Raw genomic sequence first — 25,133 nt, forward strand, 5'->3', positions numbered from 1 at the left:
TTCCAGATCTTAGCTATGGTGAATTGTGCTGCTATGAACATAGGGGTGCATATATCCTTTCTGATTGGTGTTTCTGGTTTCTTGGGATATATTCCTAGAAGAGGGATCACAGGGTCAAATGGGAGTTCCATTTTCAGTTTTTTAAGGAAACTCCATACTGTCTTCCATAGTGGCTGCACCAGTCTGCATTCCCACCAGCAGTTCACAAGTGTTCCTTTTTCTCCACATCCTCTCCAGCACTTGTCGTTTGTTGATTTGTTGATGATAGCCAGTCTGACAGGTGTGAGATGGTACCTCATTGTTGTTTTGATTTGCATCTCTCAGATGATTAGTGACTTTGAGCATGTTTTCATATGTCTCTTGGCTTTCTGAATGTCCTCTTTTGAAAGGTGTCTATTTAGGTCCTTTGCCCATTTTTTGATTGGATTGTTTATCTCCCTTTTGTTAAGTTGTATGAGTTCCCTATAAATTTTGGAGATTAGGCCCTTATCAGATATGACATTGGCAAATATGTTTTCCCACACAGTGGGTTTTCTCGTTGTTTTGTTGATGATTTCTTTTGCTGTGCAGAAGCTTTTTATTTTGATGTAGTCCCATTTGTTCATTTTCTCTTTAGTTTCAAGTGCCCTAGGAGCTGTATTGGTGAAGAAATTGCTTTGGCATATGTCTGAGATTTTGTTGCCTTTGGATTCTTCTAGAATTTTTATGGTTTCCTGTCATACATTTAAGTCCTTTATCCATTTTGAGTTTATTTTTGTGTATGGAGTAAGTTGGTGGTCTAGTTTCATTTTCTTGCATGTATCTGTCCAATTTTCCCAACACCATTTATTGAAGAGACTATCTTGGCTCCGTTGTATGTTCTTGCCTCCTTTGTCAAATATTAATTGAGCATATTGGTTCGGGCCGATTTCTGGGATCTCTATTCTATTCCATTGATCTATATGCCTATTCTTGTGGCAGTACCAGGCAGTTTTGAGAACAGTGGCTTTGTAATACATCTTGATATCTGGTATTGAGATCCCACCTACTTTGTTCTTTTTCAGGATTGCTGCAGCTATTCGGGGTCTTTTTTTATTCCAGATGAATTTTTGGAGAGTTCGTTCTAGATCTCTGAAGTATGCCGTTGGTATTTTAATGGGAAGTGCGTTGAATTTATAGATTGCTTTGGGTAGTATGGACATTTTAATGATGTTGATTCTACCAACCCATGAACACGGTATGTTCTTCCATCTGTTTATGTCTTCCTCTATCTCTTTTTTCAACGTCCTGTAGTTTTCTGAGTAGAGGCTTTTTACCTCTTTAGTTAAGTTTATTCCTACGTGTCTTAATTTTTTTGGTGCGATGGTAAACGGGATTGTTTTTATAATCTCTCTTTCTGAAAGTTTACTATTGGTGTATAGAAATGCCTCATATTTCTTGGGATTAATTTTGTATGCTGCTACATTGCCAAATTCATGTATTAAGTCTAGTAGCTTTTTGATGGAGTCTCTACGGTTTTGTATGTATAATATCATGTTTTCTGCAAATAAGGACAATTTTACTTAATCTTTTCCAATTTGGATGCCTTTTATTTCTTCTTCTTGCCTAATTGCAATGGCTAACACTTCCAGTACTATGTTGAACAGGAGTGGTGAGAGGTGGCATCCCTGTCTTGTTCCTGTTATTAGGGGAAATGGTGTTAGTTTTTGTCCATTGAGTATGGTATTGGCTGTGGGCCTGTCATATATGGCTTTTATTATGTTGAGGTATGATCCTTCTACTCCCGCCTTACTGAGAGTTTTTATCAAAAATGGGTGTTGAATTTTGTCAAATGCTTTTTCTGCATCAATTGATATGACCATGTGGTTTTTTTCTTTCAATTTGTTTATGTGATGTATCACGTTTATTGATTTGCTGATATTGTACCATCCTTGCATTCCTGGGATAAATCCTACTTGGTCATGGTGTATGATCTTTCTGATGTACTGCTGGATCCGATTTGCGAAGATTTTGCTGAGGATTTAGGCATCTATGTTCATGAGGGATAATGGCCTGTAATTCTCTTTCATTGTGTTGTCTTTACCTGGTTTTGGTATCAGGGAGATGCTGGCTTCATAGAATGAGCTTGGAAGTGTTCCTTCCTCTTGAATTTTTTGTAATAGTCTGAGGAGGACAGGTTTTAGTTCTTCCTTGAATGTTTGGTAAAACTCTCCTGTGAAGCCTTCTGGTCCTGGGCTTTAGTTTGATGGAAGCTTTCTTGCCGGGGTCCAACCCCAGCGTGTCCAGGGGTCCCCAAAGGTGTGGATGGAGTCAGAGAAGAAGGAATGACACGGAGACAGCGTTCAGTTTATCAGCAGCCTAGGCAGGATCTCCAGCGAAGTTCTGGTTAGGATCTCCAGAGAGGTTCTGCTCAGGATCTCCAGCCAGGTTCTGTGTCCATGTTCTCTTGCTAGGTTCTCCAGGTTCTCCTGCCAGGTTCTGTAGCCATGTTCCCTCGCTAGGTTCTCCAGCCAGGTTCTGTGCAGGTTCTCCAGCCAGGTTAAGTCACCAGGTTCTAGTCAGGTTCTCTTGCCAATTTCTGTAGTCAGGTTCAGTCCAGGATTTTTTGCCATGTTCTCTCCAGCGAAGTTCTTCTGTCTCTAGGTTCTGTGTAGGTTCTGTCTTCTAAGTTCTGTGTCTAGGTTCTGTGTGGGTTCTGTCTTCTAAGTTCTGTGTTGTTACATCTGTATTTATACCAGTTGATTCCAATCCTATCAATCTCTAGTCCAAAGGTTAGGGTGTTTCTTATCTCCATTCCAGGGAGTAAAGATTATGTAGCTTAAGCATGATTGTTTGTAGTTAAAGTGATTAATTACCCGCCTGGCACTTAGTTAAGAGGTTTTATTCCCTCCCTAACTTCAGGGGAAAATCCCTACCTGGGGAAACAACCTTTCTCAGAGACCTTGGTTAAAACACATAGTGCCAAGAAGGTGAGCAAACATTTTAAGAACCGTATGCCATATATGCCAGGTCCTTTGAGACAGCAAGGATGGACTGGCTCCCGGCAAATTCCCCCTTTTTTATTTTTTAAAAACAGGCATTAAAAAGAAAAACCCCAAATGCTCTCTTGTATCCATTTTAAGAGTAGGATTGGCACTTTCCACTATTACCTGAGTCCTGATCTATCACCCCAGGGAGAGCTTGCCAATCCTGCACTTTCCCGGGGTGGAAAGGCTGCAGTGGGGTTAAAGATAAGGCTCCTTGGGCCTACCTCCTCCCATGCCTTTATATTTACCTTCCTTTCCTCCGAAAAGCATGGACATACTTCTTGTATAAAACGTTCTGTCTGACTGGGAGTAACCTTAATTCCTCTGCTAGCAAGCATATGTGTTAAAAGATCAATACAGAGTCTTATTTCTTTAGACTCAGTATGGCACATCTTCTCAATCTAAGAATCAATACAGAGTCTTCTTTCTTTGGACTCAGTATGGCACATCTTCTCAATCTAAGTTCTGTACTATCCACCTTCTTACCCTATTTATCCTCTATAGGGGGGTCTGCAGTATCCTGGTGAAGTCCTATCCGTCCCGAGTGTGGGGTTCTCAATGCGGGGGGGGGGGGGTTACCGAGGGGAATCCTGCTCCAGGGGTTCCCAAAGGTGTGGACGGAGTAGGCGAAGACTATCCACCCTCTTCCTACGGTGGAGTCCTATCCATCCCAAGAGTGGGGCTTACCTAGGGGTCCCTGTTCGGGCGCCAGATGCTGGGGTCCAACCCCAGCACTTTTTGATGACTGCTTCAATTTCTTCCATAGTTATTGGCCTGTTGAGATTTTTAGATTCTTCCTGATTGAGTTTTGGAATGTTGTATTTTTCTAGGAATTTGTCCATTTCCTCCAGGTTGTCTAGTTTGTTGGAGTAGAGCTGTCCATAGTATTTTTTAACAATCATTTGTATAGGTTTGCTAGTATTTTATTGAGAATTTTTTGCATCTATATTCATCACGGATGTTGGTATATAGTTTTCTTTCCTTGTATTATCCTTATCTGGCTTTCATAACAGTGTAAATACTAGTCTCAAAATAAGTTTGAGAATATTCCTCCTCTTCAATTTTTGGAAGAGTTTGAGAATTGATGTTAATTTTTAAATGTTTGGTAAAAGTGAACCCATCTGGTCATGGGCTTTGCTTCATTGGGAAACTTTTGATTACTGATTCAATTTCCTTACTAGTGATTGGTCTATTCAGACTTTCTATTTCTCCTGATTTGATCTTGGTAGTTTGTATGTCTATGGATTTTCCCAGTGTTTTGATTTATAGTTGTTCATAGTAGCTTATAATTTTGTTGATTTGGCTTCTCTGTGTTTGTTTGTTTGCTTTTTCTTGCTTAGTCTAGCCAAAGGTTTCTCAATTTTGCATATTTTTTTAAGAAGTTCTTGGTTTAGTTCATCTTTTCTATTATTTTTCTGTTACCTGATTCATTGATTTCTGCTCTAATCTTTATTATTTCCTTCCGTCTTCTAACTTTGGGCTCAGTTTGTTCTTTTTCTAGTTCTTTAAGGTGTAGAGTTAGCTTGTAAATATTTGGGATATTTCTTGCTTCTTAATATAGGCATTTATTGATATGAACATTTCTCTTTGAGTTCCTTTTGCTGCATCCCATAAGTTCTGGTATGTTCTGTTTTCATTACATTTGTCTCAAGGGACTTTAATTTCTTCTTTGATCAACTGGTTGTTCAGTAGAGTGCTGTTTAATTTCTATGTATTTGTAAAATTTCCAGTTTTTCTCTTATTACTGACTCTATTTTCATACCATTGTGGTCAAAGAAGACACTTGGTTTGATTTAAATCATTTTTAATTTACTAAGACTTGTTTTGTGGCCTACATATATTTTATCTTAGAAAATGTTCCATCTGTACTTTAGAACAATGTGCATTCTGCTGTTGTCAGAATTTTCTCTGTATATCTATTAGATCCATTTGTTCTATCATGTTCAAATTTGCTGTTTTCCTGTTGACTCTCTCTTTGGATGATTTATCAATTATTGAGAGTTGGGCATTAAAATCTCCAACTATTATTGTATTGTTGATTAATTCTCCTTTTAGCTCTGTTAGTATTTGCTTTATATATTTAGGTGCTCTGAGGTTGGGCACACAGATATTTATAGTTATTAGATCTTGATGGATTGAGCCCTTTTTCATTGCATAATGACCTTGTCTCTTTTTACCATTTTTAAATTCCATTTTGTCTGATGTGAGTATAGCTATTCTGCCCTTTCTTTGGTTATCATTTGCTTAACATATCTTTGTCATTTCTTCACTCTCAATCTATGTGTGTCATTAAGGCTAAAGTGAGTCTCTTGTAGGCAGCATATTATTGACCTACATTTGTTAATCCATTCGGTATTCTGTTTTTTAATTGGATAGCTCAATCCATTTATGTTTACAGTAATTATTCATATGCAGGGCCTTACTGTTGCCATTTTGTTTATTGTTTTCTGGTTGTTTTGTAGACCCATTGTTCCTTGTTTCTTATCCTTTTTTGTGTTTTTTTATGTCTTGCAGTATGCTTTGATTTCTTTATCATGCTCTTTTGTGTAATTACTACAGATGTTGCCCTTGTGGTTACCATAGACTTACACAAAATATCTTAAAGTTATAATGGACTATTTTAAACTAATAACAACTTAATGTCAATAGAATTTCTGAGCTTTACACTTTTACTTTTCTTTCCTCTCACATTTTAGGTTATTGATGTAACAATTTACACATTTCTTATATTGTGTAACTAATAACCAATTATTGTAGTTACAATTATCTTTACTACTTTTGTTTTTTCACTTTTAAACTAGAGTTGTAAGTGAATTATGCCCCACCATTACTATATTACAGATTCTAACTTTGGCCATATATTTACCACTAACAGTGAGTTTTGCACTGCCTTCTTATGTTTTTATGGCATTAATTAGCATCTTTTTTATCACCACTCTAAAAACTCCCTGTAGCATTTCTTGTAGATCAGATCTAGTGGTGATGAATTCCCTCAGCTTTTGTGGGCTCCCCCCCCCCGACCCCCCGCAGGGAGGGGAAGGCTTATCTCTCCTTTTTATTGGAAGAGCAAGCTTAAGCAGGTATAGTTATTTTGGTTGACAGTTTTTTCTTTTGATATTTGAATATGTTATCCCCCTTTTTTTCTAGCCTGAAAAGTTTCTGTTGAGAAATCTGCCTGTATTTTTATAACAGTTCCCTTGTATGCAACTTTTCTCTTGCTGCTTCTAAAATTGTCTTTTGTCCAGTCAGTGTTGCTCAGTGGTTGAGCACCAGTCTATGAACCAGGAGGTCACAGTTCGATTCCTGGTCAGCATACATGCCTGGGTTTTAGGCTTGATCTACAGTGGTGGGTATGCAGGAAGTAGCTGATCAATGATTCTCCCTCATCATTGATGTTTCTATCTCTCTTTCCCTCTTTCCTTCCTCTCTGAAATCAATAAAAATATACTTTAAAAATTCTGTCTTTGACTTTGGACAAATTAAGTATAATTTTTCTGTGTAGCCCTATTTAAGTTCAACCTATTTGGGCCTTTTGTATCTGGATGTCTGTTTCCCCAGGTTTGGGAAGTTTTCAGCCATTATTGCTTTATACATGGTGGGACAAAAGTAGGTTTATAGTTCTTCATATGGAAAATAAAACTATATATATATATACAAGAATATGCTAATTATCCAATATGGAGTCACATCACAACTGGTTAACAAGGTGGGTGGGGCTGTGGGGCCTTGGTGCTGGACTCTGCATGGTGAGCAATGTTGTCCTATGCAGGCAGAAGCCCCATGGGGCCCACAGCTGAATTCCAACACTGACCTGGGGTTTTTTAAACTTTACTGGAGCTGCTCCCCCCACCCCCACCCCCAGGACTGTGCTGCCTGCAGCAGGGTGCCCCAGCAGCGTCCTGACAGGCAGGCAGCCAGGGAGAGCCAAGTGGTGCTGGGGCTGCAGGGAGCCACAGAGGGGCGGGAGGCTGGACCCAAGCTCCCGGGGGTCTGAGGAGAGCACCTGAAGGAAGAGGAAGCTTCAGCAAAGTGGCCAGCCAGGAGGCCAGCGGCTCAAGGGGCCAGAGCAGTGCAGGGGCAGAGTGCACCCGAAGGGGCTCGGACTGGGGCAGGGGGCCAGAGAACAGGGATCTGCCTCACCTGCAGAGAGCGAGGTTCTGCAGTGGCCCCAAGACGCGGGTCGGCCAGGCAGGAAACAAGAGGTGATGACTGCGGGTGTGTAAGGATGCCTGGGTGGAGGAGCGCGGACCTGCAGCCCTGAGGGGGGGGGGGGTTGAGGGGCGCTGCCACCCCAGTGGAGGGGCGCTGCACTGCCGGGTACCCCACTGAGGCGGTTCAGCAAAGCTCCTGGCGCTATCCGGGCCTTGCCACAGCCTGCACACTTGAGGGGCCATGACTCCTGCTCCTGCCTTGGCCCCAAAACAAGCCCACACCCACCCCGCCCCAGTTCCCACTCAGCCCCACCCCAGGGTAGTGCGCGCCTGCGCGGTCAGTGTGAAGCCTACCACCTGCTCCCCAGAAGAGGGGGGCAGTAAAGAATGGGGGTGGGGGAGAAGAAAGAATGCTGAGCATCCACGCTGAAGAGGTGCTTTAGAATGAGTCTCAGAAGCCTCACAGGGAGGTTTCTTCTGTTTGCCCCATGGCTGTCCCTTAGGAAAGGTGGAAAGCACAGTTGTGAGGGCTCCCTGCGCGCTGAGTCCAGTTCCACAGCCAACTGGAATTGGCCTCAGTTTCTTGGTCTGTAAAATGGATTAAGTGTGTCCCAGTGCCTTCACTGAGCTTTGAGGGCCAATTGAAATACTATATAAAGAAAATGAGGGAAGACGTGAGAAAGAAAAGGAAGGGCAAGCAACACAAAAGAAAGATTGGAAGGAACCTGTACCAGTGGTTTTCAACCTTCTGGTCCTTTAAATACAGTTCCTCATGTTGTGACCCCCAACCATAAAATTATTTTCGTTGCTACTTCATAACTAATTTTGCTACTGTTATGAATCATAATGTAAATATCTGATATGCAGGATGGTCTTAGGCGACCCTTGTGAAAGGGTCGTTCGACCCCCAAAGGGGTCGCAACCCACAGGTTGAGAACCAAATCTATTGTCACTTAAATAGGGAATATAGTCAACAGCGTTGTAATGACAGTATGATGCCAGGTGGGTAATGGAACTATCGGGGAACACTTTGTAAAGTACGTGATTGTCTAACCACTATTCTGTAATTAATATAAAACCTGAAACTAATACAAAATAATATTGAATGTAAAGAAATGAAAATAGGAGTGAAATTTTTATAAATTTCAAAGTTTAAATAAAGGCTGTAAAGGTAGGAAGGGGGAGAATAGAAATAGTGTTTTTCATTTTACCACTTTATTGTCTTTTCAGTACATGAAAAAGACAGTTGTCTTTATATGGTGCTTTTATACTTTTCAAAGTCATTATCTCATTTGATGTTCAGGGCAACTTAAAGACAAGATAATTATTCCCTCCACTATTCAAAGAAAGGAAATCTTGTTGTCTGGCCCCAATAATTCAATTGTCAAGCCCTTATTGTAAAGCAGGGTTAGTGAAATTTTCTGTGAAGGGTCATATCTATAGTAATAAAAGCCTTGGGGGTGATCAGGCCAGCAGGGGAGGGCAGTTGGGGGCCATCAGGCTGCCAGGGGAGCAGTTAGGCATCAATCAGGCCGGCAGGGGAGTGGTTAGGGGGAGATCAGGCTGGCAGGCAGAAGTGGTAAGGGGCAATCAGGCAGGCAGGCAGGTGAGCTATTAGGAGCCAGCGGATTGTGAGAGGGATGTCCGACTGCCAGTTTAGGCCCAATCCCACAGTCGGACATCCCCCGAAGGGTCTGAGATTAGAGAGGGTGCAGGCTAGGCTGAAGGACACCCCCCACCCAATGAATGAATTTCATGCACTGGGCCTCTAGTAAGAAATAAATAATGATACACGCCGAAACCGGTTTGGCTCAGTGGATAGAGCATCGGCCTGTGGACTGAAGGGTCCCGGGTTCGATTCCGGTCAAGGGCATGTACCTGGGTTGCGGGCACATCCCCAGTAGGGGATGTGCAGGAGGCAGCTGATCGATGTTCCTCTCTCATCGATGTTTCTAACTCTCTATCTCTCTCCTTTCCTCTCTGTGGAAAATCAATAAAATATATTTTTAAAAAAATAATAAATAAATAAATAATGATACAAGAATCAAGTCTTGTGAGTTTTGCATACTACAACTGTATACTTACTTTTGTCCTATCCTGGGTATACCTCCTGTTCATTTCTATTTCTTCTCTTTTGGAATTCTCATCCTATTCTTTTTATTATGTTCCATAAGTCCCATAGGCTTCCTACACTTTTTTTTCATTCATTTTTTTTCTTTTTGTTCCTCTGACTGGATAATCTCAAATGTCCTATCTTCCAGGTCACTGATTCTTCTGCATGGCTGAGTATACTTTTGGTATCAGGAAAGTTTGCTATGGAGGCATCCATGTGGGCCTCACATGGTTGTTCTGGGGGTACAGTGGAACTGGACAGGGACTGTGGAATGCCTGCAGTAGAAGGACATCCATAAGTTGACCACAGAGCTGAAACATGCATCAAGGGTCAGATTGTCCAAGTCCTTGATGTTATTTCGGACAAGAAATCCTCTTATAGGATTTGAAATGCTCTGCCAAGGAGACTTTCCCCATCCCTTAGGATTCAGGCGATTTCCTCAAGCAGATCTCATGAGATTATTCACCAGATTTTTCCCAAATCTGTAATAAATAAGGGTCATATACATTTCCCAACACATGGATCAACTAACCAGACACTCTCTCTGCCTAAAGGAACTATTTCCTAAAGGAAATAATAATCAAGAAAAAGAAAGCATTTAGAATTGCCATAAAAAATGACTTTATCTATTTTCTGGGAGTGGGTGAGTTTTGCTGAGGAAGCAATACAGGTGTTTTACTCTCTGTCATATTAGATAATAAGACCCCTGAGTTAATTAAGCTATGTTTTCACCTGGGTAACATTTTGGACCACTATAATAGGTGTCTTGCTCTGGGAAGGCATTTTTTTTTCTAGCATAGTCCAGTGGTGCGAAAAAGTGGAAAATAAGGGTGGCATGAGAGTTGGGGTGAAAACCAAGAGCAGAGTACTACCTATGTTAGGCAAAGAGTGATTTAAAAAAGTTCTTCAGCCCAAGTACAATTCAACAAGAGTTTAATAAACAGCCACTAAACATTGCATCAAAGCATTTGGAAACACAATTTCTACAGAGGCAAATGTCAGGCTTCCATTCTAATTCCATAAGATGATCATTAACAACCCCACTCCCACCCCCCATCCCCACATATCCACAACACTACACTCTTCTAGTCATAAATTTATCTACAGACACAGTCTTAGGAATAATGGGACTGGCATGCATTATTCCGGCAATGGCAAAGAAGCAAGGTGTATAGGGTAGGGAAAGGATGGATGAAAATTCAACCAGCAGCTAATGATAGAGCCCTAGGAGCTTTGTTCAGGGGTAGACAGGAAGAATTTGTTTTTTGGTACCATCTGTGGCTTTACTTTGGGCTTCTAGGATATTCTGGATGAATGGCTAAGGCTGTCACCTTAATCTCATTCCCTTGAGCCATTACCATTAGAATTGGTCTCCTTGGGTAACATATTGTGACTTTCTAAAAATCATTTTGTGTCCAAGCAACCTGCATTCAGGACCCACCAAGCCTATTGATATTGTGCTGATCCTGAGATTAAAATGGACTTCCGTTCTCAATTCTATCTTCATTTTGGCCTTTGGAAAGAGAAATATGATGATTCTTTATTACAGACACTTGTAAAGAGCCTAGGCAAGTCACTCCAACATCAAAGACTTAGTTTATCTACCTTGTAAAAATATTATAACTGTCTCTTTTACTCACATTAAGAACAAATTATATCAGATGGCACCTAAGTAATATATTATTAAACTGGTAATAAAGTTAATTATTTAGTTGACTCAAAAATCAACTAGACTCTGATTCACTGCTCCTTAGAATCAGCATTAACAGAGGACCAGAATTCCCTGACACATGGGAGCAAAGACATTGGGCCTGGACTAAGGTATGAAATGTGGAGAGTGTGGTAGGAAGAATTTGATTTTTGTCTGCCAGTATCCCTGTCTTTTTGAGCAAGAATTTAAGCCTTAACTACCACCCTGCCCATATCTGTTGTCCCATCCAGTACTTGACTAGGTACCTTAGCAGGGAAGTGACTTTTCTATCACTCTAATCCTTTTAAAATTATTGTGTAGGCATTTGATATAGATCTTTTTTGTTTCTATTCATACCTTTTTAGTGTAAATTTAAAAAATATTTGATCCTTTTCTTAAAGAGTTTGCAGGTGGCAATGAATCTAAACTAAGCAGTGGTCAGCTGGCTACAAGGGTTGAGGGCTTGAGAGAAGAGGGCTTTTGCTGGAGGAGATATGTACCAAAAATGTTACTATTTTTCTGAGGAGCTGGACATGTCAGGGAACCAGTAACCTTGGTGTCAGGCTGGCCCAGTTTATTCTATCAGTTTTGACCATACATGATAAACAGCGGTGAGTCTCAACTGTTCCCATTAACCTCCAAGCCAATAAAGGGGCTGAGGGCCGTGTTTAGAGGATAGCACTAGCACCTGCCTTTGCTATTAATTATCTGATCTTGGCCAGTTAACAATCCTCCTTGGTTTGGACCTCTCAAACAGCCAAGGCTCCCACTACAAGTAATAGACCCTCCTGTACTTTTTGCACTGGGCAGAGTGCAAATAAAATATATGCAGTTACCTCAACTGGGGAAGACTGGCAGACTAAGATGAGCAACTGGACAAATGGCAGTGTTTGGCTTTGATGAGGGTACACTCAGCAATGTTAGAGAAACAAGTAATTTTTCTGTTGTTTTTTTCCTTCATTGAGGTTCATAAATATGAATTGAGAGTAATAGCTTAGTAGAGGGTTAACAAGAAGAATCCTGAAACACATGAAGGGGAGCCCCAGGGTTTAGGTGCTTGGATGCTTCCTAGGGTATACTGTACTCTGGTTGCTGTGCTGCCACTATCTACTGTTTGCGAATCATGCCCTTAATAGCTGACTCCCGGTTGACATATGTGGCCCAATAGACCAGATTGAAAATGGCAAAGAGCACAGGAAAGACGATGCGGGAAATTTTGTCAACCTTGCTGACACTATTGTAGGTCTTGGTTTCAGTTGGGATGTCCGGCACGTAGGTGGTCTTCGGTGAAGCAATGGTAGTTGGTGTTGAGGGGGCACTGGGAGCAGCACCCTGGGAGATGGTGGAGAACTCAGTGTCCTTAGCCAGATTGATGGGATAGGTGGTCCCCACGATGTTGAAGGTGGTGCCTGTTTTCTTTGTCGGAGCTGCTGGTGTTTTCTTCTAAGGGCCAGAAAATGTAGGGGAAAAGGGGGAACAAAAAATCTAATTAGTTATTTACATTGAGCACCTTCAGAAGCTGTAGAAAGGAGGAACCCCGAGGGAAGTTAAGACACAGGGGGCCTAAAGCCAACAAAACTGAGTAGACGTGTGTGTCTAAAAACTTGTATCATCCTGGTTTACTAGCTATGTGGCTATGGCCAAGTAACTCCTCCTCTTTGAGCTTTAGTTTCTTCATCTGTAAAATGATTATCAAAATATTTGGCAGGGTTGTTGAGGGAATCAGATGACAGAATGGTGGTAGAAATCACTTGACAACTGTAAAATGTTGGTCACATGTAGGGTCCTATATAATCATGTGATTTTATCCTTATGGTAACCCTAATGAGGTAGGTGGGTGAGATTATTCCTATTTGACAGATGAGAAAAAGCCTCAGACTGAGTGGCAGAGCCCGCAATAGCCACTTGGGCTCCTGACTTTTATCCAGGGCTCCTCCATGCTGCTTTCTATAGGCACAAGACACTTTTTAGTTACCCAAGAAATAACTCCAAAAGGCTTCAGTTATCAAGTGGCACATCTCCTGTGGGGAAGAGAGCTCGGTGAGTCTGAAAGTAACTTTGCCTTAAAGATACAATAAATACTATGGTATGTTTACATCTATCATTACAACAGTATCTCAATCTTCATACATTGTAAATGTGTTCAGCAAACTAGGGGGCACACCAGAGTTTTCCACTCTTGCAAGGCTGCAGGCCAGAGCCACAGCCTCCCAGGAAGCTATGAAAATGCTCCCCTCTGACACAGAAAAGGCAGGGACAGCTAGGGGCTTGATATAACACTCTTCTTTGGATTTTTTTCCAGATTAAAAATATTCAATGGGAAACAAGTATGCACACATGTGCCAATTTATTCTCACGTATATAATTTGGGTATATATGGACCCTCTGTGTAGAAAAGAGAAGAGACAAAGGTCAGGCCTGGGTTGGAAGAGAGAGGCTGAAGAATGGGAGGCCAAGGGAGCAGGGCAGTCCCAGACTTAGCCCAAAGTCAGTGGCCAAGTTCATAGTCTGTAGTGTTTTCAGCCTCACTCCCCACTCTGGCTTTTTCTTCCTTCCATCCCTCTTTGTTTCTAGGGACAATTGGGGCTAGATGAGCTTCAGAAATGCCCAAGAGTAGGGCATTTTATTGCCCTAATTTCACACACCTTACATTGTTCCCTTTCTCAGTGTTACTTTGCAACCTCTTCACTCCTCTACTTCCTATGTGTTTTCCTTCCTAGGTTTCTCTACTTCCTCCATCTCTTATTGACCCCATTCTCCCAATCTCTTCTCTTTACTTCTTTACATAAGAGTCCCCATCATTTTGATTCCTTTTTCCCTTTAGACCACACTGCCATTTACCTTCCTGATCCTAATAACTTCTGCCAAATATTTACTGGGCCAAAAATTATGCTAGGTATTTATGGATAGGTGGGAAAGTTAAAATATGAGTCAGTTTTAGTCCCTGTTTTCCAGGAGTTCACAGTCCAGTGGGAGAGATAGCCTTCTGATCACATTATCACCATATAATGTGATCAGACCTCTAATAGATATGAGCAGAGTATGATAGAAATTCAGTAGAGAGAGGGGCAAGGTACCTACAAATGTTGGAAATGGTGGCTCGGAGAAAGCAATTAAGTTTATAAGCTTGGTTGCAAAAAAAGAGCAGGAGCTCATCATATAGCGATGCAGCAGGCCAGTTCACAGGCCAAAGGGACTGTTTGTTTCAAGGGTGACAAGGAGTCTGCTGTAGCTGAATCACAGTGTGCACAGCAAAAGCATTGGATGTCATGTCCTCCTGTTGTGCTTGCTGGTGCTAGCTTTAGGGTTTTCAATCAGGGAGAGGGTGTTGGTTTAAGTAAATGAATAATCTGACTAATATGACGTTTACAAAGCAATACTGGTCTTTCTCTTTGAGGATTACAGTCACTTTGCTACAAGTAGAAGTGGGGAGGAACTTTAAGGCTTCTAAAGGTCTTATAAATGCTTTAAATACTACATGGGACTCATTTATAATTAGCAAATTTATTGTGTGAATAGAGGCCTGCTGCTAAATGCCCTAGCTGTTAGATAAAAGAACACTTTACTATTTGACTGCTTACTTATTAATTCAGTTAGCAATCTCTTTTTCTCAAGGGTAAACACACACACACACACACACACACACACACACACACACACACGAAAAAAAAACAACCTATTACCCTGACTTTGCTGGAAGCTTTCACACATTATTTTATTTAGTCATCTTATAAGCTGGTTAAGACAAAGTCTCCAAAAACAATCATTCTGAACAGCAAACACTTTCTTTAGCTTCATATATACTTTGTATTCTATAGGTGGGGCGAAGCAGCATTTGATTCAACTGCATATTTTTAAGTAATAAAGGAAAATATATTTTAATTTCCCTTGCCCTTTCCAACATGGCACATTTTAATAAGCCCACATAATTTTTACTTAAATCGTCAAAGAAGAAAATCAAAGCAAAAGTTGTGGTGTCACTAATGCAGGAGCCGGAATCAGAGATTATTGGTTAATATTTCTGCATCTAGTTTTCTAATACTTCACTATGCTCTGGAATTTGATAAATACAAACTAGACTGGCTTACCTTTGACCAAGTTGCAAAACTGAAACTGACTTCTCCAAGTTCCCTCAAGCAGTCTGACCCTAGGACAAGAATGCCTTTCCTTCTAGAAAGCTACCTCATCTGGGTTTTGGGATGAGACAATGAAAACTTTTATGAACTGATGCATGTCCAACTTGAGTTTTCCTCAAATGGCACTCCTATCTATTGTTTTCAGAAGTACCATTTAGAGGATTAGTTCTAGCCCTGAATGTATGCCGGGGTCCAACCCCAGCAGGTCCAGGGGTTCCCAAAGGCATAGACGGAGTCGGCGAAGAAAGAAGGACACAGAGACAGTGTTCAGTTGATCAGCAGCCTAGCCAGGATCTCCAGCCAAGTTCTGGTCTGGATCTCCAGAGAGGTTCTGCTGCTTATTGTCTTGTTACATCCGTATTTATACCAGTTGATTTTAATCCTGTCAATCTCTATTACAAAGGTTAGGGCGTTTCTTATCTCCATTCCAGGGAGTAAAGATTATGTAGCTTAAGCATGATTGTTTGTAGTTAAAGTGATTAACTACCCGCCTGGCACTTAGTTAAGGAGTTTCATCCCCTCCCTAACTTCAGGCAAAAATCCCTACCTGGGGAAACAACCTTTCTCGGAGAGGTGACCTTGGTTAAAACACACAGCGCTAAGGGGAGCAAACATATTAAGAACAGTATGCTATATACGCCAGGTCCCTTGAAACATATGCTGTGCAGATGTTTCTATCCTGCAGCGACTGGGTCAAGCAGCAAGGATGGACCGGCTTCCGGCAAATGTACTTGACACCCAGCTAGGGTTATAGAACATATGCATATATGATTCAGTGCCTCTATGTAAACTTCCTAACAATCATCCATCATTCCTAAAGCCCAGTTTTCAGAAGTGGGGCAAACTGTGGTAACTTGAACTCAAATACAAATCAGAGCAATGACAAAAAAAACGAACAACACATTTTTCAATGAGAAAAGTACTTGAATAGACATTCATCCAAAGAAGAAATACAAATGGCCAGCAACCACATGAAAAGATGTGCAACACAGTGCACTAGGCATAGGGAAAGACAAATAAAAACTCACCTCACACCCGTTAGGACACCTACTATCAACAACAACAACAAAACCAGAAAATAACAAGTATTGGCAAGGATGTAGAGAAATTGGAAACCTTGTACAATTTTAGGAATGTAAAATGGTATAGCTTCTATGGAAAATTGTATGTTGGTTCCACAAAAATTTAAAAATAGAATTGAAATATGACTCATCAATTCTACTTCTGGGTATATATCTCCTCAAATTGAAAGTAAGGTCTCAAAGAGATATTTGCACTTACATATTCATAGTAGCATAATTCCCAATAGCCAAAATGTAGAAGAAAGCCATGGTCCATAAAAGAATAAATAAAACATGGTATAAAGATGCAATGGAATAGTATTCATCCTTAAAAAGAAAGGAAATACTAACACATACTTCAATATAAATAAACCTTGAGGACATTATGCTAAATAAAATAAGCCAGTCACAAAAAGACAAATACTGTATTATTCCATCTACATGAGAGTACACAAGAGTAGTCAGATTCATAGAGATAGAAAGTAGAATGGTGATTCCCAGTGGAAGGGAGCTTGGAGATTTATGGTTGTTTAATGGGTACAGAGTTTCTGTTTTGCAAAATGAAGAGTTCTGGAAATTTGTTAGACAACATTGTGAATATACTTAACACTACTGAAATATACATGTAAAATGGTTAAGCTGGTAAATTTTAGGCTTTTTTATGAGGAAGATTAATTAAAATAAAACAGAACTAAAATGTAAGGGAGAAAGCACAAGAAGCATGCAGAGAGTCAGATAATGTCAAGGGAATTCAAAAGAGAAAAGAAGCATGCAAGATTAGGAGGAGGTCAATAAGCCAATAAAAAGGGGAGAAAATGCAGGTGGAAGAAAAGTAATCACTTGGAACAGTTTTCTGAGACAGTGGGAGATATCCAGAGCAAAAGTGGGGAATTACCTGGGGCCACATCACAGCTAAGGAAAGAGTGGATGAGACTCAAATACTATCTGTGCTTTGGTGGGATGAAAGGTACACAGTAAGTTAAGACAAATCTCATACAATAGTTTTCACATTCCCCCATGAAGAAGTTAAAGTGAATGGTCAAGATTTAAAATAGATTTTATAGGGAATAGAAGATAGAACTGATTAGGGACACAGATAAAGATTGCAGGCATAGGTTGAAGGACCAGCAGAATTCAAGAGTATAAGATCATAAATGTCAGCAATCCATTGATGTCTGTGGAAATTTTTTTCAGAGAGAAGTAGAGGAGTTGGATTGAAGTGAGTGAGGAAGTTGAAAGTGCTGGCGAGTGGCTGCAGTGATACTCCATGCAGCCAAGGCTGGATAGAAAAGGAAGGGAAACAGGGAATAATGGATTTTGAGAAACTACAGAGGTTATTCATTCATTTGTTAAGTATTTAATGAGCATCTACAACTTGGGAGGTTCTCTGCTAGGTGCTGGAGCTGCAGCACTGAAGAGTAAAACATGGCCCTTTCCCTCAAGGAGCTCACTTTACAGAGAAGAAGGGCATGTAATTAACATGTAAGCAGTTAAATATGTACAGAAATGTAATAATGGTGATACATTATGCAAGGCAGTGGCAGAGAAGGATGATGAGTTCTAGTCAGAGAGAGTATCTTTTTGGAGGTGAACAGAGATCTGAATAAAATGAGAATGCAAGCCATGAAAAGATTTGAATAACAAAACTTCCAGAGACAGAAAATAGTATTGACAAAGCACTTGGGGTTAGAAAGGGAGTGACTTGTACAAAGATCATCAAGGCCATAACTGAGTGAAGTAAATGGAAAAAAAAGAAAAAAGGACAGGGAGTAGTGTGAGCACCCCTTTATCATGTCACCTAGGAAGTAACCTGGATCTGAGTCCGTGGGAGGGGCCACATGGTGGAGCTTGGGGCCAGCAGAGGGGTATGATGGACATACCAGCATAGAAACTGAGGGGCCCTTTATTTCCAAAGGAACTCTTTTTTTCCCCTTTTTATTGTTTAAAGTATTACAAAGGGTATTACATGTGTGTCCTTTTTTTTTATTTTCTGCCATTGACAATCCCCTGGCCTCCCCTACCCCACAGTGTCTTATGTCCATTGGTTATGCTTATATGCATGCATACAAGTCCTTTGGTTGATCTATTACCCTCCTCCCTCTTGCCCCCCAACCCTCCCCGGCCTTCCCGCTGCAGTTTGACAATCTGTTTGAGGCAGCTCTGCCTCTGTATCTATTATTGTTCAAAAGTTTATAATGGTCTCTATTATCCATGAATGAGTGAGATCATGTGGTACTTTTCCTTCATTGGCTGGCTTATTTCACTTAGCATAATGCTCTCCAGTTCCATCCATGCTGTTGCAAATGGTAAGAGTTCCTTCTTTTTTACAGCAGCATAGTATTCTATCGTGTAGATGTACCACAGTTTTCTAATCCATTCATCTACTGATGGGCATTTAGGCTGTTTCCAGATCTTAGCTATGGTGAATTGTGCTGCTATGAACATATGGGTGCATATATCCTTTCTGATTGGTGTTTCTGGTTTCTTGGGATATATTCCTAGAAGAGGGATCACAGGGTCAAATGGGAGTTCCATTTTTAGTTTTTTGAGGAAACTCCATACTGACTTCCATAGTGGCTGCACCAGTCTGCATTCCCACCAGCAGTGCACGAGTGTTCCTTTTTCTCCACATCCTCTCCAGCACTTGTCGTTTGTTGATTTGTTGATGATAGCCAGTCTGACAGGTGTGAGATGGTACCTCATTGTTGTTTTGATTTGCATCTCTCAGATGATTAGTGACTTTGAGCATGTTTTCATATGTCTCTTGGCTTTCTGAATGTCCTCTTTTGAAAAGTGTCTATTTAGGTCTGTTGCCCATTTTTTGATTGGATTGTTTATCTTCCTTTTGTTAAGTTGTATGAGTTCCCTATAAATTTTGGAGATTAGGCCCTTATCAGATATGACATTGGCAAATATGTTTTCCCACACAGTGGGAGTTCTTGTTGTTTTGTTGATGGTTTCATTTGCTGTGCAGAAGCTTTTTATTTTGATGTAGTCCCATTTGTTCATTTTCTCTTTAGTTTCAAGTGCCCTAGGAGCTGTATCAGTGAAGAAATTGCTTTGGCATATGTCTGAGATTTTGTTGCCTTTGGATTCTTTTAGAATTTTTATGGTTTCCTGTCGTACATTTAAGTCCTTTATCCATTTTGAGTTTATTTTTGTGTATCGTGTAAGTTGGTGGTCTAGTTTCCTTTTCTTGCATATATCTGTCCAATTTTCCCAACACCATTTATTGAAGAGACTATCCTGGCTCCATTGTATGTTCTTGCCTCCTTCCAAAGGAACTCTTGACAGACAGCAGAATGTGGACTGGACAGTGGGGTCCAGGAAGGAAGATCAGTCCTGCCCAATTGGAGTGCAGGGGAGGTGCTCTTTCTTCCATCTGCAGAATGCCTGTTTCTGTTCCACCCTGCAGCAACCCAAGCCAAAGGGGAATTGTGCTGGGCTGGAAATCTGCACACCTGCAGCTGGGCCTGGTCAGAGGCTCCATCCATTGGGAGTCAGTGGACTCAGTCATTGGGCCTTCTTGGAGCCTGGTCAGAGGCCCCACCAAATGGGGGCCAACAGCACTAAAAGTTTTGAGTGCCAAGCTGGGCTTATTTATTTATATTATTACTAGAGGCCCGGTGCACAAAAATTTGTGCACTCGGGGGGAAGGGGGGTCCCTCAGCCCGGCCTATGCCCTCTCACAGTCTGGGACCCCTCGGGAGATAACGACCTGCTGGCTTAGGCCTGCTCCCGGGTGGCAGAGGGCAGGCCCAATCCCTAGGTGCAGCCCCTGGTCGGGCTCAGAGCAGGGCCAATTGGGAGGTTGTGATGCCACATTCAGTCACGCTCAGGGTAGGGCCAATTGGGGGGTTGGGGCACTGTCCCCTGTCACACTCAAGGCAGGGTCAATGGGAAGGTTGCGGCGCCACCCCCTCTCACGCACAGAGCACGGCCAATCAGAGGGTTGGGGCGCTGTCCCTGTCACACACAGAGCAGGACTCATCAGGGGGTTGGGGCACTGCCCTCTGTCGCCCACAGAGCAGGGCCGAAAGGGGGTTGGGGCGCCACCACTCTCACACTCAGGGCAGGGCCGATGGGGAGGTTATGGCTCTACCCCATCACACACAGAGCAGGGCCCGTGGGGGGGGGGGGTTGGGGAGCTCCCCCCTATCAGGCATAGAACAGAGCTGCTCAGGGGGTTGGGGCCCCACCCCCTGTCACACACAGAGCTGCAGGGCGATCAGGGGGTTTGGGCTCTGCCCCCTGTCACGCTGATCCCGGTGCCGGGAGGCACATTACCCTTTTACTATATAGGGTAGAGGCCTGGTGCATGGGTGGGGCTGGCTGGTTTGCCCTGAAGGGTGTCCTGGATCAGGGTGGGGGTCCCCACTGGGGTGTCTGGCCAGTCTGGGTGAGGGGCTGAGGGCTGTTTTCAGGCTGGGAGTGACTGAAGTTCCCAACCGCTCCTTTTTTCCTTTTTTTTTTTTTTATTCTGGGCCAGCTTTACCTTGAAGCTTGGCTCCAGCTCTTAGGCCTCCGCGGCTGAAAGTAGGTTTCTGGCCTTTGCTTACAATGTTGCGAATCTGCTGGCTGAAGTCCGGCGGTATTTGTTACAATGTTTCTTAAACTGCCTGCTCAGAGGCCTGCAGTCGCAGGCGGGGAACGTTGGTTTCCTCCAACGATCCTCCGTTACTGAGGCAAGCAAGCCTCATGTTAGTTTCAAGTGGCCTTGCTGCCGGCCGCCATCTTGGCTGAAAGTTAATTTGCATATCTCACTGATTAGCCAATGAAAAGGGTAGCGGTCGTACGCCAATTACCATGTTTCTCTTTTATTAGTGTAGACTAGAGGCCTGGTGCATGAAATTCGCGCACTTAGTGGGGGGGTCCCTCAGCCTGGCCTGCACCCTCTTACAGTCCAGGAGCCCTCGGGGGATGTCTGACTGATGGCTTAGGCCCGCTCCCCACGAGGCCGAAGCTTGCAGTCAGACATCCTTAGTGTGAGCCTGGCTTCTGGCTGAGCAGTGCTCCTCCTGTGGGAGCACACTGACCACCAGGGGGAAGCTCCTGTATTAAGCATCTGCCCCCTGGTGGTCAGTGTGCATCATAGCAACTGGTCATTCTGCTGTCGGGCTGAAATTGGCTCTCTGACATCCCCTGAGGGGTCCCAGATTGAAAGAGGGTGCAGGCCAGGCCGAGGGACCCCAAGGGTGCACAGTTAGGGCCGGGGAGGGATGGGGGAAGTTGGCCAGACAGGGAGGGGCCACGGGAGGGTTCCAGGGTGTGTCCGCACTGTCTCACTCAGTCCTGATCGGCCAGACACCAGCAGCAAGCTAACCTACCAATTGGAGTGTCTGCCCCCTGGTGGTCAGTGCACATCATAGCAACTGGTCAACCAGTTGACTGGCCCCTGGTGGTCAGTCTACGTCATAGCGAGCAGTTGAGCAGCCTTAGCATATCATTAGCATATTATGCTTTGATTCGTTGAACGGCCAACTGGACAACCGGACACTTAGCATATTAGGCTTTTATTATATAGGATTATTATTTTTATTTATTTTAAAAGCCTCTCCTGCTTTAGGTGGCAGCAAGGGGGTACCAGCAAGCCAGGCAGAGCTGAGACATTGGAAGGAGAGGAAATGCCTACCATCCTCTTACAAATTATGGACACAACACCCCATGTGAGTCTGTTCAAACCATCTTGGCCAGGATCTAGATTCCCCTCCCCCCCACAGAGCCCAGGTATGTGAGCCAAAGTGAAAAGCTCAGAACAGGGACTTTCAAGGTGTGAGATAAAAGGCAGACCCAATCTCTGGGCTATGGAGGCCATGCTCACCAGACTAGTAGGGGCTCTGCCCTGCCAGACTTCAACCAGGTTGCCCAGGGACAGGCAGAGCTAGGCAGAGTCTGTACCACTGGGTACCACAAAACACCTAGTACATAAGACCACCCCACAAAATCTGGGAGGCATAGCAGTTTAATACATAGAAACAAAAACAAATGGACAGCAAAAATGGGTAGACAAATAACCCCCAAAATAAAAGAAAATGAGGAGGCACTTGCAGGAAGCTAATTCCAGCATGTAAGCAGGGCTGAATCATCTGGAATGGCTGAGGGCATTTCCCCAAACCTGAAAAGGATGCATAGATGATTGTTTGCTGCCAGACAGCTGAGGGCATTTCAATCTACATGTTATTGCCTCCTGCTGGCCAAACACCTAAACAGCCTTAGGCAGTTCCCCCAATCTGACAATGGATTCTGTATACTAAACCTTGGCCTTTGATATGTATATCTACCTTGATTTAGGACAATTTGTGTTAATAAAAAGCAAGGGGTCCGGAGAGACAGCAGAACTTGGTTCCTTTATCTAAGTCTTCTCTTACTCCCCAAAATACCTTCCAAAATTATGTTTTGTCTCTAGACTCTTTAATCATTTACAGTGGCCCCTTATCCAGATTCCTGAAACCCTTCAAGATGCTGGATTAAGAACCCAGCATTAATTGGCTCCTCAGACATGAACATTTGGAGAAGAAGAATTTGCCTAAGCAGAAACAACACTGGTATGGTGGTAAGATTGAACTGTGTGTAAAGATTGTACCAAGCTCTGGAAGTCACGAACTAGAGTGGGCAAGAAAAGTCTTTTGTCTTAAGTGAGATTATAATGGGGAAGAATTTGATTAAAATGCAAAATTATAAAGAAATTGGAATATTAAAAGGTACTTTTTAAAATCAGGCTCAAAAAGGAGTGCTGTGGTCATCTTTAATGTGGCTTCTTGTTCAAATCATAAAATACCTAATTTGTACTGGGGATTGAAAATCTATAATTTCTAAAAAGTCACCAGATCCTTTCCCCCTGGAGAGGAGTGACTGGGCAGCTATAGAGATTAAATCTGTCAGCTTTCTCCCTGGGAGATGCCTTAATGCTTTGTTTAAAAATTACCGAAGAACGCATTGGGATAAGCAAATGTTGGCAAAAATAACTTTAAGAGCTAATCATTACTTTGGAAAATGGAGTAGAAAAAGATTTAGGAAAAGAACTTTGATTTGGTCTTGTTGATCTGTTGTTATCTATTAAGCATGCCTTTAGTTTAATTGGAAAGAGAAACACGGCCAGGTCAGTTGCTAAAATTTCACAAAGCAAGCAGGAGGTGGGGGAAGGGAGACACGTGGTGATCTTGTCCCCCTCCTGAATGTGCAAGGAAAAGTCTCCTTCTCGCCATGAAAAGTTTAACAAAATTTAGAAATGCGTCTGGGATTTCTGTGCTTGCAAAATGCATGCAACAATACGATTTCAGATATTAGATAGATTTTGAGCTAAACTTAACTCTCTTTGCGATGCTACAGAATAAAAACCCAAAGCTGTGTTTTCCTCAGAATAATGGCAGATTTGACGCAGTAAAAAATATAGGCTAGGTTATAGTAACAAAATTGGTATTTCCATAATAAAGAGTAGTTTATTTAAATAATAATGGACCATGTTCCAAAAGTTAACATTAAAACTGCTAAAAAAGTTAGTAAGTCCTCAGTGTTACAAAATTTGCCAAAGTAAATCTCTTAGATAATTATAATTGGCTCTAGAATCTCAAAATTGTTGAAACTTAAATAAATAACATCCTATCTAATAAAAGAGAAACATGGTAATTGGCATACGACCGCTACCCTTCCCATTGGCTAATCAGCAAGATATGCAAATTAACTGCCAGCCAAGATGACAGCCAGCAGCCAGGCAGCTTGAAACTAACATGAGGCTTGCTTGCTTCAGTGAGGAAGGACTCCAACATTCCCCGCCTGCCACTGCAGGCCTCTGAGCTGGCAGTTTGAAACATAGTTACAAAAATAGAAGCTAAACAAAACCCAAGAAACCAGCTTTCAGCTAGCCGGGATCTCAGACCTGGAGTTGACACAGAGTTTCTATTGTAGAACCGAAACAAACCAGATACCTGCTTTCAGGAGCGGAGGCCTAAGAGCTGGAGCCTCAGAGCTAAAGCTGGCTCAGATTAAAAAAAGAAAAAAGAAAAAAAGGAGCAGTTGGGAGCTTCAGTCCCAGCCTGAAAACAGCCCTCAGCCCCTCACCCAGACTGGCCAGGCACCCAAGTGGGGACCCCCACCCTGAAGGGTATGTGACCAGCTGCAAACAGCCATCATCCCCTCATCCAGGCTGGCCAGGCACCCCAGTGGGGACCCCCACCCTGATCCGGGACACACTTCAGGGCAAACCAGCCAACCCCTACCCATGCACCAGGCCTCTATTCTATATAGTAAAAGGGTAATATGCCTCCCAGCACCGGGATCAGCATGACGGGGGCAGCGCCCAAACCCCCTGATCGCCCTGTGTCTCTGTGTGTGACAGGGGGCAGGACTACAACCTCCCTATTGGCCCTGCTCTGTTCCTGACAGGGGAAGGCACCCCAACCCCCTGATTGGCCCTGCTCTGTGCCTGATAGGGGGGAGCTCCCCAACGTCCTGATTGCCCTACGGCTCTGTGTGACAGGGTGTGGCGCCCCCACCCCCCCTCCCCACGGGCCCTGCTCTGTGTGTGATGGGGTAGAGCCATAACCTCCCCATCGGCCCTGTCCTGAGTGTGAGAGTGGGGGCGCCCCAACCCCCTGATCGGCCCTGCTCTGTGGGTGATAGAGGGCGGCGCCCTAACCCCCTGATCCGCCCTGCTCTGTGTGTGACAGGGGGGAGCTCCCCAACCCCCTGATTGGCCCTGCCCTGTGCGTGACGGGGTGGTGCCGCAACCTCCCCATTGACCCTGCTCGAGTGTGACAGGGGGTGGTGCCCCAACCCCCCAATCGGCCCTACCCTTAGCGTGACTGAGGGTGTCTTCGCAACCTCCCGATCCGCCCTGCTCTGTGCATGACAGGGGGCAGGGCCCCAATTCCCCAATCGGCCCTGCTCTGAGACCGACCAGGGGCTGCACCTAGGGATTAGGCCTGCCTTCTGCCACCCGGGAGCAGGCCTAAGCCAGCAGGTCGTTATCTCTTGAGGG

General features: G+C 43.1%; 1 protein-coding gene across 1 annotated transcript in view; it reads right to left on the bottom strand.

Moving 5' to 3' along the window:
• Positions 1 to 10,186: 10,186 nt before the first annotated feature.
• Positions 10,187 to 25,133, bottom strand: part of LOC308512102 (gamma-aminobutyric acid receptor subunit alpha-3) — a 239,523-nt gene continuing 224,576 nt past the window's right edge. The window contains exon 10 of the mRNA XM_081081909.1: positions 10,187 to 12,402. Within this exon, the coding sequence (XP_080938035.1) occupies positions 12,067 to 12,402 (336 nt within the window). The 3' untranslated portion in view covers positions 10,187 to 12,066. The remainder of the gene's footprint in view (positions 12,403 to 25,133) is intronic.

The sequence above is a fragment of the Myotis nattereri genome (genome assembly GCF_964212035.1).
Source record: "Myotis nattereri genome assembly, chromosome: X".
Classification (NCBI taxonomy): domain Eukaryota; kingdom Metazoa; phylum Chordata; class Mammalia; order Chiroptera; family Vespertilionidae; genus Myotis; species Myotis nattereri.